The 13,691-nt window shown below is 44.1% G+C and overlaps 2 protein-coding genes and 1 long non-coding RNA gene across 4 annotated transcripts in view; 1 reads left to right on the top strand and 2 right to left on the bottom strand.

Annotated features, from left to right (window-relative positions):
- Positions 1-2,373: 2,373 nt before the first annotated feature.
- Positions 2,374-6,566, bottom strand: nrn1a (neuritin 1a). Its single transcript, XM_028958053.1, has 3 exons — positions 6,056-6,566; positions 4,459-4,603; positions 2,374-3,524 (listed from the first exon to the last, which is right to left on the bottom strand). Exons 1-3 carry the CDS (start codon positions 6,108-6,110, stop codon positions 3,290-3,292), a joined length of 435 nt encoding a protein of 144 aa, XP_028813886.1. The 5' UTR covers positions 6,111-6,566; the 3' UTR covers positions 2,374-3,289.
- Positions 5,179-11,505, top strand: LOC114766811 (uncharacterized). The gene is made up of 2 exons (XR_003742863.1): positions 5,179-5,220; positions 9,029-11,505. It is a non-coding gene; the product is annotated as an uncharacterized LOC114766811 (long non-coding RNA).
- LOC114766796 (coagulation factor XIII A chain-like) overlaps positions 10,351-13,691 on the bottom strand; it is a 26,136-nt gene continuing 22,795 nt past the window's right edge. For both annotated transcript variants that reach the window (XM_028958030.1, XM_028958039.1), the window contains 4 exons: positions 12,574-12,849; positions 11,773-11,933; positions 11,531-11,667; positions 10,351-10,826 (listed from right to left, as the gene is read on the bottom strand). In XM_028958030.1, coding sequence (XP_028813863.1) covers positions 10,685-10,826; positions 11,531-11,667; positions 11,773-11,933; positions 12,574-12,849 — 716 coding nt within the window. In that variant the 3' untranslated portion in view covers positions 10,351-10,684. The remainder of the gene's footprint in view (positions 10,827-11,530; positions 11,668-11,772; positions 11,934-12,573; positions 12,850-13,691) is intronic.

Genomic DNA, 13,691 nt, shown 5'->3' with positions numbered 1-13,691 from the left:
ATGTTTTGCCCATTCTGCAAATTTTCTTGTCCCAAAACTTCATCTAACTTTTTAATATCCAGATGCACATCCAGATGCCGTTTCAGAACGGTTAAGGAAGCGGCCTCATAATCAGAAGATTGTCAGTTCGAATCCCGATCCGTTAAGGTGCCACTGAGGTTCCACTGAGCAAAGCAGCGTCCCCACACACTGCTCCACTTCTCACCAAGGGTGATGGGTTAAAAGCAGAGAAGCATTGTCCTTCGGGATTAATAAATTATGAAAAAAAACATTTTTTAAATTCTAAAAACTAAACTGCTCCAGTACACAAAATGCAGTTTTATTCTAAGTTGCCCATGAGTTGCGGTCATTGCCTTGATCTGACATCCTCACTGCCTGACCCAGTCAATCCTGGCGGAATTCTGTTCAGGACGACTACTCACCATTTCCCTTTCATCCAGTCCTATCCTCTTCACCCTTTGCTAGTATGAAAGTGATACAAATATCTTGTTCTTCTCAATAAAAATCAAAGCCGTAGTCTGCTATGAATCAAGTTTAATATTTATTAGAATAACATTTCTGGTCCATCTGGCCTTGCTAACCCGTCTGCTCACTCGAATTTTCTTCCTGTTTCTGGTCTCTTCGTGTGAAAGTTGATGAAGAGGAAGCTGTTCAGCGATGATCATTTGATTGATTTCTTCACTTATTTGCTGAAGGCAAATCCTAATAAAAGTCATTAGTGGACTCGCCGGCAGCAAGCTGTGAGGTTTCCTATGGTGCACCTCTCTGTGTTTCGGGGATGACAGCTGATTAATTGTAGTTATGGCTTCTCTGCTGAGTCTGGTTTTTTTTTTTTATATCTGACACAGTGAAAGGTCACGGCAACAGCAGCTTAAATCCTGATTGGTTTGATGCCTGATTCATTTTGGGGTCCATGTTGGGTTGAACTAGTTTCATTCACTTCTTCTGGAATCATGATCTTGTTGCATTGGATCGGTGATGAATGACCTTCTAATTGTCCAATGATCTCAGTCAGTCAGAGGTACTGCTCAATAAACCAAAACCAATTCTTGGCATGTTTCAGTGTAAAAAGCAATGAGCAGATGTTTTCAGTATATGTGCGAAGTACCTGAACTACATACTGCTGCACCAAAAAAAAATTTAATAAAAAAAATTGTATGTTAGTGAGATGTGGTCACAGGACCAAGGCTGAAGGTCAAGGTGAGGGTGATGTTCTACAGATCATTAGTTATTTGAGTGTGTGTGTATGTGTGTGTGTACATGAATTTGTGGCTCCATCTCTTATCCTAGACAATGTCACATGGGGTTGTGATTTCAGGAGGAATTCAGAATTCTGGGCTGACATGCCAGGGGGGCAAGATAATTTAAGTTCTGCCTCAGAATGTGCTGCTGTGCCCAGGAGAAACATTACGCCATCTACAGTAACCTATATATGATTTTTGTTTCATGCAATTAGGCATGAGACATTTTATTCCACATATGCAAAGCACACGTAATAATAAAAAAAAAAACATGGTGTTTTTTTTATATTTGTATGATCTTTACAGGATATCCTGCAGGACATGACGTCAACCCGCGCAGCTCGCCGAGAAACAAAACGGGCTCTGCGTGGAACTGTCACGCAGGGAGACCTGGCAGCGTAAAAGTGGCACAAATCCACGCCGCCTGTTCGGTCTCTGTACATAAATTTTTTTTAATCTAAGAAATCCTGCGAGAAAAAAAGTCTTCCCCAGTCAGCAGACATATCAAAATATTAATTAGTAAAGCGACTTTATCGGCTGGAATGTCGCGGGAAGTGTCTCTCGCTGACGTCATCTGATTCTGCTTCGATCTCGAATTGATACAGTTACCAAATACATTCCATAAATAAAAGAACAAATTTATAAATCAAACGACAAGACGTCTAAATATTTACTGCCTGTAAAGCTACTTGGGTTTACAGTTGATTATAAAAATATAGATTTTCTTCAAGAAAAATGCCTTTTGAAATGAAGCTCAAAATGTCTGAAATCCTACGTTTTTGTCGTTTTAACATTTGTAGAATTGCTCGAAATGCCATGCATTATTAATAAGAAATGAATTATTAATCAGTCTACATTCTGTGGGATCACGTGGCCGTGGCCAGGGGGGTGTAGTTCGTTGCCAAAAAAATGTCTTAATGAAAATAAATTGTAACACATCACAGATTTACGACGAAAAAAAAAAAAACGTAAAGGCGACTCTTCTCTCCCGAAGGAAATAAGCGCCAAATTCTCAACGTCTATCGATCATGTTCATGCCCTGGAGGCCTGAAGAATGTAAAATAAAATGTGTGTGTGTGTGTGTGTGTTCTTATATTAACGCTTCACGTGAATAAATACATCACACCTCTCGTTAAACATTAACCGCTTTTATTTCATATCTTCATATTTTTGTTAGCAATCTGGTTTCAATATACTTGTATAATCAATCTCTCTTTTTTTATTAAATCTTTGAAATAATTTCTCTTTTTTTCCTGTAAACCATTTCACACACATCTCTTATTTACTGATCATGAACATTTGCAATATTCATATGCAACGATCCCGAGAAAACGAACGAACGAACGAACGAACAGAACATGAGACGCGTCATCTGAAGGCAGCGGGAAAAAACGCGAACTCGCTTCCCGCTCCTTCCGCCACGGGGCGGAGCTAGGATCCGGTGTGGGCGGAGCCTTTTCGCGTTGACTAACTGGAAAGCCTGTTATTGGCTGGCTACAGTGAACGGGTCCGACGCTCGTCATTCCTGAGTTCCTGTATTCTTTTTTTATTGTTTTTATTTCCGTATTTACTGATATATTTTGTCATTTTTATTTCCGTTTTATTTCCTGGTGTGACCCTCCTGACCTCCGAACCCTGAGCTCCTTTAAGGAACCTGTAGGTTGATGTAAGCAGCGGTGTGTCTATGCTCGCGCCTATTGTCATTAATTAATTATGTTGATCAATTGTATTGTCGTAATAACTATGCATGAATGTGCTTTTGCGTCATCGCGAGATTTCGTCCTGGCCGTGTGGGCTGGATGTCGTCATGGTTTCAGCTCAGCACGCGCTGAATTTTTTATGCGATCGACCCAGTCCACACACACACACTCACACACACACACATACACACACACACACCCCGGGCTCAGGCGGCTCTGGTGGGACATCCCCACTGTAGTCCGCGTCTTCCTCCCGATGAAGAATTAAATCCAGTCCCGCGCCTCCCGACTTCGGCTCTTCCTCCTCTTCCTCTTCCTCTTTTTTTTCAACTCTTGTGCGTTTTCGGGCTAAATCCCGAGCCGCGTCAGCAGGGCGGACAGTCCGGACAGCAGCCACACCAGGCGGACGGGCGCCGCCGAGGCCGGGCCCGGGGCCGCGTTCCCGCCGGCGCACAGTTCGAACAGGCTCCCGCGGAACTCCAGGCTCCTGGACTCCTTCTTCAGCTTCTCCCACAGCTCCGTGGCGCCTTCCTGGCAGTCGGCGAGCGCGGTGGTGGCGCAGGAGTGGAAGTCATCCCAGTACCTGGCGCAGAACGGCATCAGCATCATTACAGGGACATTCCCCTTCTACTCCACCGCTACTCTCCTCATTCCTACAATAAGTGGTAGTAGTGTTCGGGCATATCCAAGATGATATACATGCATTTATGCAATATTAAGTCTATAACCTGACTCTATTGTACCGGAGCGCAGACGCGGGTGCAAATAACACCCCCCCCCCCTCTCCATCAGGCCACTTTAATGGCGCAGATGGATGGAGGAGAAGATCTCCACCCTCCTCTCCCTCAGACACGTAATGTGTCTCCCGGGGAGAGATTCTCCTCCAACATCACGCACACACACACACACACACAATTCAACATCACACACACACGCACACACACACATCCTCCAAAATCACACACACACACACACATCATCCAACATCACACACACACACACACACATCCTATAACATCACGCACACACACACACACACACACACACATATCATCCAACATCACACACACACGCACATCATCCAACATCACGCGCACACACACACATCATCCAACGTCACGCACACACACACACATAATCCAACATCACACACACACCTCCAACATCACGCACACACACACGCACACTTACACCCCTCCAACATCACACACACACACACACCTCAAACATCACGCACACACACACATTTGCCAAAGCGCACACACACACACCCCTCCTCTTTTCTCTCAGTCTCAGATATGAAAATCAATTATGATAATATGGCGACTAAAATCTCAAATCCAGCTATATATAAAAAACCTCACTTAATACAGCTTTTTATTAGACACACATGTAATAAATCTGACACGGATCCCGCCTCCCGTGTTTCTCTTAATCCAATTATCGGCCGTGACCTCTGACCCGGCCGTGCTGTCGCGCCCCATCTGCGCCACCCCGCGTGCCCGCGCGCGACTCACGTGCAGATGGTGCGGAGGTTCTCCCTCTCGTCCAGCTCCTGTGGGTAGGTGGCCATGCTCTCCCCGAGCTGAAGCAGGCAGTTGGAGAAGCCTTTAAACACCGCCTCACATTTCCCCGCCGCCCGCACTGCCTGCAGCAGGGACGCTGCGTGGGTGGAGAGCAACCACACGGTCAGATACAGGTCACATTTCATATTAATACCTATTCAAATCAATATTATTATTACTATATTATTATTATTATAATCCTTATGAGGATTATTTCGTTTATTTCTCATTAAAGAATTTGATAACTTTTTATGAAAATAAACAACTTTTTATTTTAGCTTATTTCTCCCTGTATATGAAATGCTGTATATATTGTATTTATATAAATAAATGACACCTAATGATAAACATCATTAGGTGTCTAGCGCGTAACTGACCTAAATTGGAGGAACGAATGACTGTCCCGATTTATCGATAAGTACCGTATCGTGAAGCCGCTGCCGATAGATAGACTTCACGTTACTTCACGTGAAATGACGTCATCACGAGCGGTCACAGGGGGGCGTGTCCCCGCTGCACGTGTGTGCGCGCGTGTCCGCGATAGTAAAAATCGTCCGCTGCTTAAAACCTTTTTTTTTTTTTTTTTTTAAGAATAACCAGGATATAACGAATAATAAGCACGTATTTCCGGCGGATGCCGGTGGCCGTGATGTGGGGGAACGGACCGGTTCTGGATTCCCGTGAACATCACGTGAAGGACAAAGCGAGCGCGAGGTAACGAACACCGCGCGGCGTTTCCGCGGGAATGTGGACGCGCCCAAAACGTGATGCAGATAGAGGTTAATATTACCCGTATTAGGCAGTATAGACGTTATCTCGTGGGAATGAAAAGAATAATTATTTTTATTATAATGACCGCGTACTCGAATGATCAGACGCAATTACGTAATATCAGCATGCGCGTGTGCTGAAAAATATCCTCGATTTAAATGGCAGCTCGAACACTTTCAGCTGCTTCACTATTTTTTTTTATGTTTCATATTTCGATCGCTGCGGCGCGCCGTTCGGCGATTCCGTTTTCGTTCAACATGGCGGGTTACCGATCAGCCTCCTCCGCCCTGCCTTTTATTACGAATTTACACCGATCATTGTGGTATGGGTTTTTTTTTAATATTTTTTCTGAATTATAATAGTACCTTTATGCGCACGGGGTATGACATTGAGGTTTGAATTCATTTGTACCTTTAGACATGACAAAATATATATGCGCGAGCTCTCAATGTCGTCGCAGAATAAAAACGAAATCAGGACGAGATTTAGTGCGTCGTGGACGGATCACGGGGAACAGGGGGGTTTGACACGGCCGCGTCCGTCCGTCCGTCCTCGGAGGGGGAGGAAGCGCCGAGTTTTACACCATTTCACTTCCTCACGCCAACTCGCCACCAAATTCGATCCTTTCAAGCCACGTGGAAGCCAATTTGCACGACACTTTATCCGACCAACGAACACAAGAGCGGCACGTTTCGATAAACGTAATTTTTTACGTATTTTTTTCGGGAGAAATACAATTTAAAAAAAGGGGGGAAATGGATTTTCGACATCGACTCACCTATCTGAAGAGCCAGAAACAGTGAGATGTATCTTCCGGTCAAAGTTAATCCCATCCTACGCGACGTGGAACCATTGGGGTCCGCGGGTTTTAGAGGGGTGGGCGGGAAGAGCGGCTCGCAGCCCCGGCGCTGGACATCGCCGTCCGGTCAAGTTGGAGGAGCGGAGCGGAGCGGAGAGGTGAGGAGAGGAAGAGGAGAGGAAGAGGAGAGGAGGGGATGGTGCGGTGCACCCCGTAAACTGAGGGCGGTGATGCCTCGTCTCTCTCTCTCTCTCTCTCTCTCTCTCTCTCTCTGCTTCACGCCCACGACGCAGGGCTTGACGTAAAAAGTCACTGTCGGACTCCCCCTTTCTCCCTTCTCTTATTTGCTAGACAAGGCGGGCTTTTTTTTCTCACCCCACTCCACACACACACACACACACACACACACACTCTCTCTCCTCCCCCGGACTCCGCGCTAGTGATTAAAGGAGCGATCTGGGTCACGGACGCGGGGCCGCGCCGGCCGCCGCAGTCTGGAGAGGTGAAGGCGTTTTAACGCGCGCTCCCGTGCGCGCCCCCGTAGCCCGGAGTTCCCCACCAGACCACAGGTCACCGCGCGGCAGCCTTCATCACGCGGAACATCGTTAAGACTGTCCCGATAAAGGCACCCAGAATAAAATATTGCACCAGTAATAAATACATAAATAAATAGCTAGATGATATACAGATACAGAATTTTGCTGGACCAAAACGTTCCCCCAACGTTATCGAATCGTTCGACGTTTTTGACACTATATTAAATACATTGAACATTAACATACTAATTGCGTGTGCACACACACACATTCAGTTCGATGGGTGGAGATTTCTGACGGGAACCGCCTCTGTATTCCACACGACGTGGAATCGCTGACGTCAGCGAAACGAGTTGGCCGTCGTGTCTGCCCCCCCTCCCCCCCTCCCTCCGACAGACTCCTGCGTGGGTCTGAGCGGAATACTGAAAAGTTTTTTCCTCGGGCTCCCGCTGAAGGAGAACCCTGGCCGCGTGTGCGCGCCCGGGCTTCCCGCGTGTGCGCGCCTCTCCGCCGCGTAATTGGATCCCTGGGCAGTTCAGCTAGAACCCGGCCTCTGTAGGCTGTCAGTGTGTAAGCTTTACAATATAATGCTGCACATTTGAGGGTCTTATTATTAGTAGTAGTAGTAACATTGTAGAAATATAAACGGATGGATTGATGTGTTGGCGCGATTTTACGCACTAAGTGCATTAAGAGCAATGTGACGTAACCTGTTCTTTTTTTATGTTTTGTGTTACTGCACGTCATGTTGTATAAGGGAAGACGTCACTGGGATATTCGGCAGGGCTTTTGCTCCCACGTTCACGGCTCTTCATTGAGTGGAGTGGCGCCTGCTCGCAGCATCTTTTCGCGGTGTTTCCCAGCGCCCTCTAGCGGCCAACGGGCGCATAAACACGTTCGCTGTGCTGGAGTCTGTCGTGAAACGTGTAATAAATTCCCTGAAACGAGTCCAACACTGGAGAAGGCCTGCACAGAAACTACAAATTTAGCTCTCCAACAGAGATCACAACGACTCACAGTTTCGACTGATTTATTGATTGCATAAAAAAGACAATTGTCTTTATTTCACCTGTCCATTAAGATTAAGACTATTATCAAGATTGATTCGTAAAAAAACCCCCAACAATTCTCAGTTTTGTTCGGGCAGATGAGTTCAGCCTGATGAGCAGAATTGAAAAATCCAATAGATTATTTTTATCCTACGTGATAACACTGAATTAACAGTGTATATTTCTATTTCTTCAACACATCTACCAAGAACACCTAAATACACATTAACTTTTTCATGTTTACATCAACATTACATCACTTAAACACAATATCTATTTTTTTTCCTTTTGAAAATGTATATAACTTACTGACCCATTTGCTTGCCTCTACCGCTTAGTAGAACTTTCCATGTGGCTTACACAGTGTCAAGGTTGGCCCAGGACAGGGACTCACTCAGGGCGGGGTGCCAGCACACTCACACACTCGCATCTATGGACAATTCTTAAGTCCTTAGGCTGGGACTTGAACTCACAGCCTTCTTGGGTTTTGGAGTGTCTGAGGAATACAGGGGATTTTGAAGTTGAACCTAGAGGGTTTTTTCCATATTTTGTTATTTTACAGCCTTATTCCACAAGGGATTTTAAGCATTCCCCTCAGAATTCTACACACAACACCCCTTAATGACAAAGAAATGTTTACTTGAGGTTTTGGCAAAGCTGAGAAATCACATGTACATAAGTTCACAGCCTTTCCTCAATACATCTTTGGCACCTCTCAAGCTCCTTCAGGCGCCTGTCATGGCTGCCCACTGCTCACCAAGGGTGAGGGGTTAAATTCAGAGGATCCATTTCATTGTGTGCACTTTGTGCTGTGCTGCAGTGTTTCAAAATGACAATCACTTCACTTTCACTTTTCACCTTGTTTCACTGTAGATGATGGTATTGGCCTGGGGATGAGTGGTGCCTGGTTTGCTCCGAATGTGATGCCTGGCATCCACAACAGACAGGAGCAGAGAATTTTATTTCTCAAGGTCGGAGAGTCCAGGTTTTGAACTTCTCCCACTTACAGATGATGTTGGCCACTGTGCTATTTGGGACCCTCAAAGCAGCAGAACTTTTTCATCCTTAGATTTGTGCCTCAAGACAATCCTGTCTCTGAGGTCTACAATTCCTTTAAGTTCTTGCTTGTTTTGTGCTCTGATATGAACATTTAACTGTGGGACCTAAAGGCGTGTGCCTTTCCAAATCAAGTCCACTCAACTGTTTTTTCCACATTCCAACTAAGCTGCAGAAACACAGTACTGTACACACAGGCACACACACACACACACACACACACACACACATACACGCACAGAAGCAAAGGACGTAGGCGGAGGGTTTATAAGGGAGTTCCTCTCAGCAAAGTGGATTCCTCCCCCTCACAGAGCACATCAAACTCCCAGAGCTGTTACGTGACCGTCTGCTCCTCGATGGGGGAGATTCCGGCAGGAAAAGGAGGCGGTGCTATTTCCAGACATTTCATTAATATGGAGCACAGGACTGGAGGTGAGGGAATGGACAGGAGGGGCAGAGCACCCCCCCCCCCAAACTACTCTCTCATATGTACCACAGATGTAAAATGGAGCAAAATAAAGCCATTACTAGCAATAATTTCCCAACTGAGCAGAGTGCTTACATAGGTTCTACGTTGAATCTACAAATAAAAATACATCAGAACAACGCTAACTGCAGGGAGAAAGAAGAGACATCTCACATTGAGTCTTCTCACACCAAACCAGACAACTGCAATATCGGACAATGCAAGGTAGGATGGAAAAACACTAAAAACACCTAAAATTGGGCCCTTACCCTGACCCTGTTTTATATTAAGCACCAATGAACAAAAGCACAACACAGATCCATTTTAGGAGCAAAAGGCAGGTGGGAAAACTAAATCTAATACTGGTCATATATGTAGTATATTACAGGGAATTACTTCAGGGAAAGAGGGGTACCATCTCTAAATCCCATTCCCTCTCTTCAGTCCTCCACCATCAGCGATCTCTCAATCACTCATAAAGTGTTTCGGAAAACTTGAGCATCACCACATCACATCTTACCTCTCACCCACACTTGACCCTTACCAGTTTGCATACAGAACTAACATACCAATTGAAGATGACATCATCATCGTGCGCCACACTAGCATCTCCCATCTGGAACAGCACAGGCATTATGCAAGGCTGCTCATTGTTGACTTTTAACACACTACTTCCGAACAGCCTGACAGATTGTTACTGGTTACTGACAGAAGTTACTGGTGCTGGCCTTCCCCTTTTCCATCTGCTGCTGAATTAGAATTTTTTTCTCCAGTCGGAAACAGAGAGTCAGAGTGGGTTCGCAGCTTTCCGCAGCCCTCGGCATTACCACTGGATCAAGTCCTTTACTGTACAGGCTGTACATGTCTGACTGTGTCAGTATCCTCCCCAAATAATGCTATCATGGAGTTGACACCACTGTGATGGGGCTCATATACAATGATGAAGAGACAGTGTTCAGAGAGGAGGTCCATAGACTGGTGGGATGGTGTGTAGATAACAACTTGGTCCTCAACACCTCAAAAACCAAGGATCATTTACAATAAAGTACAAGCTGTACAAAGTAAAATTGTACAATGTCTTTAACCTTAAAATGCATCAGTTTATCTGAAGATGATGAGGCTACCAAGTGTGTGTTTGTGCTTAAAATACAGAGAACAACACTGGAATGCACTGCAAAATTATTTTATTATTAGTTTGCATAAGTAAGCATGTTATTTGCAAATGTAGCTACTTAACCTAAAATAATGATACCCTTTAAGTAATAGCCAAGACAACATAGCAATTTGTTATAGTAAAAACATCTGTGGTATAAAATCATTTTATAATGGACTTTTAAACGTGTGATTCTATATACTGTTTAATTGGTTCATAGCATTCTTTAGCATGATCGTTATCCATTTAAATGTTAAGCAAGTTAAATGCAAAAGAAATCTGTATGATTTGAACTGCTAGCCATTGTTAAGCCAAAAGAGCATTAAATGTTTTCCAGCAGCATGTTTCTCAGGCCGCGACGTTGATGCTGAGCTCTCCGACCAGCTGTCTGACCTTTTCACAGTCCAGAGAGGCCACCACCCTGTCAGGACCAGGCTTCTGTGGGACAAATGCTTCCTTCCAGGACAAAGAGGCACCAGGAACGAGGCCACTGTTGGCCAGACGCAAATACAAACATAAGCACACAATCAAATAGAATCTAAGACAGGAAACACTCTTTGTCTGTGTGTGTTTGCATTCTTCAGCAGATCTCTCTGATCTTCTGCTGCCTGTGTGTACATGAGCTGATGTGATAATTATATCGTCTGAAGTCTGCTTGGCCACCGCGAAAATGCACAATACACAGCGTGCATGACAATAGGTTGGTGACAAATGATTTATGTAAGTAACTGTGTAGCATAACACACAGTATATTCCGAATCAAAAGGCCAAAGGCAACAGAATTTGCGCATTACTACAGAGATTATCGGAATACTCATACTCAGTGACATCATATCTGCATAAACAAGATTAGACTAAACAATTACTCTTTACGATGGTTACTGGGAATGTTGCTGTTCAAGATGACCGTTAAATAGAAACAAATTTTACACAAATCTAAGAAACAGAGTTGATCATTTTCACCTTAAAGCACCTATATTCCCGTTTGTTCCACCCTCACATAATTTCTCAAAGGTCACAACCCCATAATGCGTTTGTATAGAAATACTAGGAACTTTAAATTTCACAAAGTCAAATGTTTCATTACAAAGTTCCCCTAAGTTACACAAACTCTTGTATCAGACAATGTAACAATGTTGAAATTCATAAAGTGATTTAGAATTATTTAATGGAGTGTGTGTTAACTGGTGTTACCTGTACTGTTTTGTTCTGATTGTGGTAGACCCAGGACCTTCCATACGTGCTGTAATGTTCTCCAGGGTGAAACCGAACACATTGGTGAAGGCCAGAGTGACAAACATCTGTACTTGAACCTCCGGTTGACCCTCAAGCTGTAAAAACAGCAGGATTCACACAGAGGCACATATTTAACTAGATACAGACTATAAAGCTCTTCACAAGAAGTAGGAAGAGAAGAGGCACAAAAAAGAACAAACCGTGAGACTCAGCTGTGGAACCTGCAGTTTGATTGTGGTCTTGTTGGTCAGAGTATTTGTGGTCTCCAGGACATTGCCAATGGTGGTGAAGCTGAGGTAGCCCTGGTCCACAAGTTTATCAGTATAATCACTTGCATTCACGTTAAAGTCTACGCTTTGGCCTGTGGGGAAGTGTCAGATGTGATGATGCTTTAGAGTCTACCGGTCATATAATCAAGATATCCTAAAATCTGCAACCAAGAAAAGGAGCAAAAAGCTGCTATAGGGTGGTAGTAAGGTTCAAATCCCACTTACTTCCATTGTGTCCCTGAGCAAGACACTTAACCCTAAGTTGCTCCAGGGGGACTGTCCCTGTAACTACTGATTGTAAGTTGCTCTGGAAAAGGGAGTCTGATAAATGGTGTAAATGTAAATGTTAGACATGAAAATGTTATGGAAATGGATGCAGATTCTGGCAAATTCCCATCCATTATGCAGCAGCAGCATTAACAGTACTAATCGGCACTGAGACATTTTAGTCTCATGAAAAGAGAATCGGCTGCAATAGCAACGGCCTAGAGTCGGGACTTGTCATTGTAAACTCATGCCTCAATTTAACTATTTATTTTACATTTACATGGAATTTATCAGATGGCCTTATACAGAGCAACTTACAATCAGTAGTTACAGGGACACTCAGGGTTAAGTGTCTTGCTCAGGGACACAATGGTCATAAGTGGGGTTTGAACCTATACACTGGTCAAAGGTCAATGACTGGGAACACTCATGATCAATATGAAATGAACACCATTTTGTGCTTACTTTGCCCAGCCTCCAGAAGAACAGTATTCTCAGCGTCCATGAAGTCTGATGCGTTTACACCGGTGTAGAAGACTACGGTACCAGTAACAAGCACCTGGACGGTGCGTCGCTCGTCGCTTGTGTTGTTCAGAAAGGCGGTCAGAGTGAAGCTGTCTCCCATCTTTACTGTAGGCACAGTGACCGTCAGTTCCACATCGGGTGTCCCGATGGCAGTGCGGTATACTGAAATGCCATACTTCTCAACTCGGCTCATAGTTGCGTCGTCCTCGGCGCTGCCTGTGTGTGTGTAAATGTGGATGAAGAATCCATCCCATGAATTAATTCAGAGTCATTACTGAATGCAAAAATAATAAATCTGCTGCAGAATTTAAAGCAAATATTCTAGACCCCCAATTATGTCAAAATACACAAAGCCTGTTCTGACACATTTGTGGCAGTCAAATTTCCAGCACCAACTGCAAAAAAAAATATCAATGATCACTTTGTGCCCCAAAAGTCTCCATGGAGTCACCACCTCAGAATACAGGATCATGGCAGGTCTGGGTATAAGTGATAAGAAAATGACTTTATATAAAAAAAAAAACAGTATATTATAAAATATTTGCACTTTTAAAAGTGTACGAGTAGTGACAATCCTATGGGAGCGAATAAAGTTGTGCTCGTACTAAACTCTAGTTGGACTTTCTTTATTCTTTTTGTAAGCATGCAGCATAGGTAAGCCTTGGGGACCTAGCAGATGTTCTGGCTACAAATGAAATCTACAGCCGACGAAAGAGGTGACTGCTTCCTTCATCAGCCAACTGGCGCGGGGTGGGTCTGATGCGATTTTTATCGAGCACTTTATCAACCCTAATCGTTGCTTTGTTGATCCCTCACAGCTTGGCACTTCTAATCGACCCAGCAATATTGTGGCAAATTGCAGCCTTCTGAAGATCACTGTCCAAAACTAGTTTTCAGCAGGCTGTCTTTTAGCAAGAGGCTGGAAAGTCCTGTGCATTGTTCATGCTTGATGGTAACAAAGCATGAAAAATTATGAGAATTTCCGTTCCAGAAGTAATTACATTTAATCTTTTGATGGCATTAAGAGATTTAATGGTAATTTTCATGCAAAGCTGCTG

This window comes from Denticeps clupeoides, chromosome 2 (genome assembly GCF_900700375.1).
Source record: "Denticeps clupeoides chromosome 2, fDenClu1.1, whole genome shotgun sequence".
Lineage (NCBI taxonomy): Eukaryota > Metazoa > Chordata > Actinopteri > Clupeiformes > Denticipitidae > Denticeps > Denticeps clupeoides.
This window is presented reverse-complemented; position numbering and strand designations above follow the sequence as displayed.

What these genes read in the sequence shown, in the direction of transcription:
- nrn1a (XM_028958053.1), bottom strand. Translation starts at nt 6,110, where the DNA reads ATGGGATTAACTTTGACCGGAAGATACATCTCACTGTTTCTGGCTCTT. An exon ending in GTTTCTGGCTCTTCAGATAG is followed by an intron (nt 4,604 to 6,055) that starts GTGAGTCGATGT and finishes CCACCCACGCAG; the next exon opens with CGTCCCTGCTGCAGGCAGTG. An exon ending in AACCTCCGCACCATCTGCAC is followed by an intron (nt 3,525 to 4,458) that starts GTGAGTCGCGCG and finishes GTTCTGCGCCAG; the next exon opens with GTACTGGGATGACTTCCACT.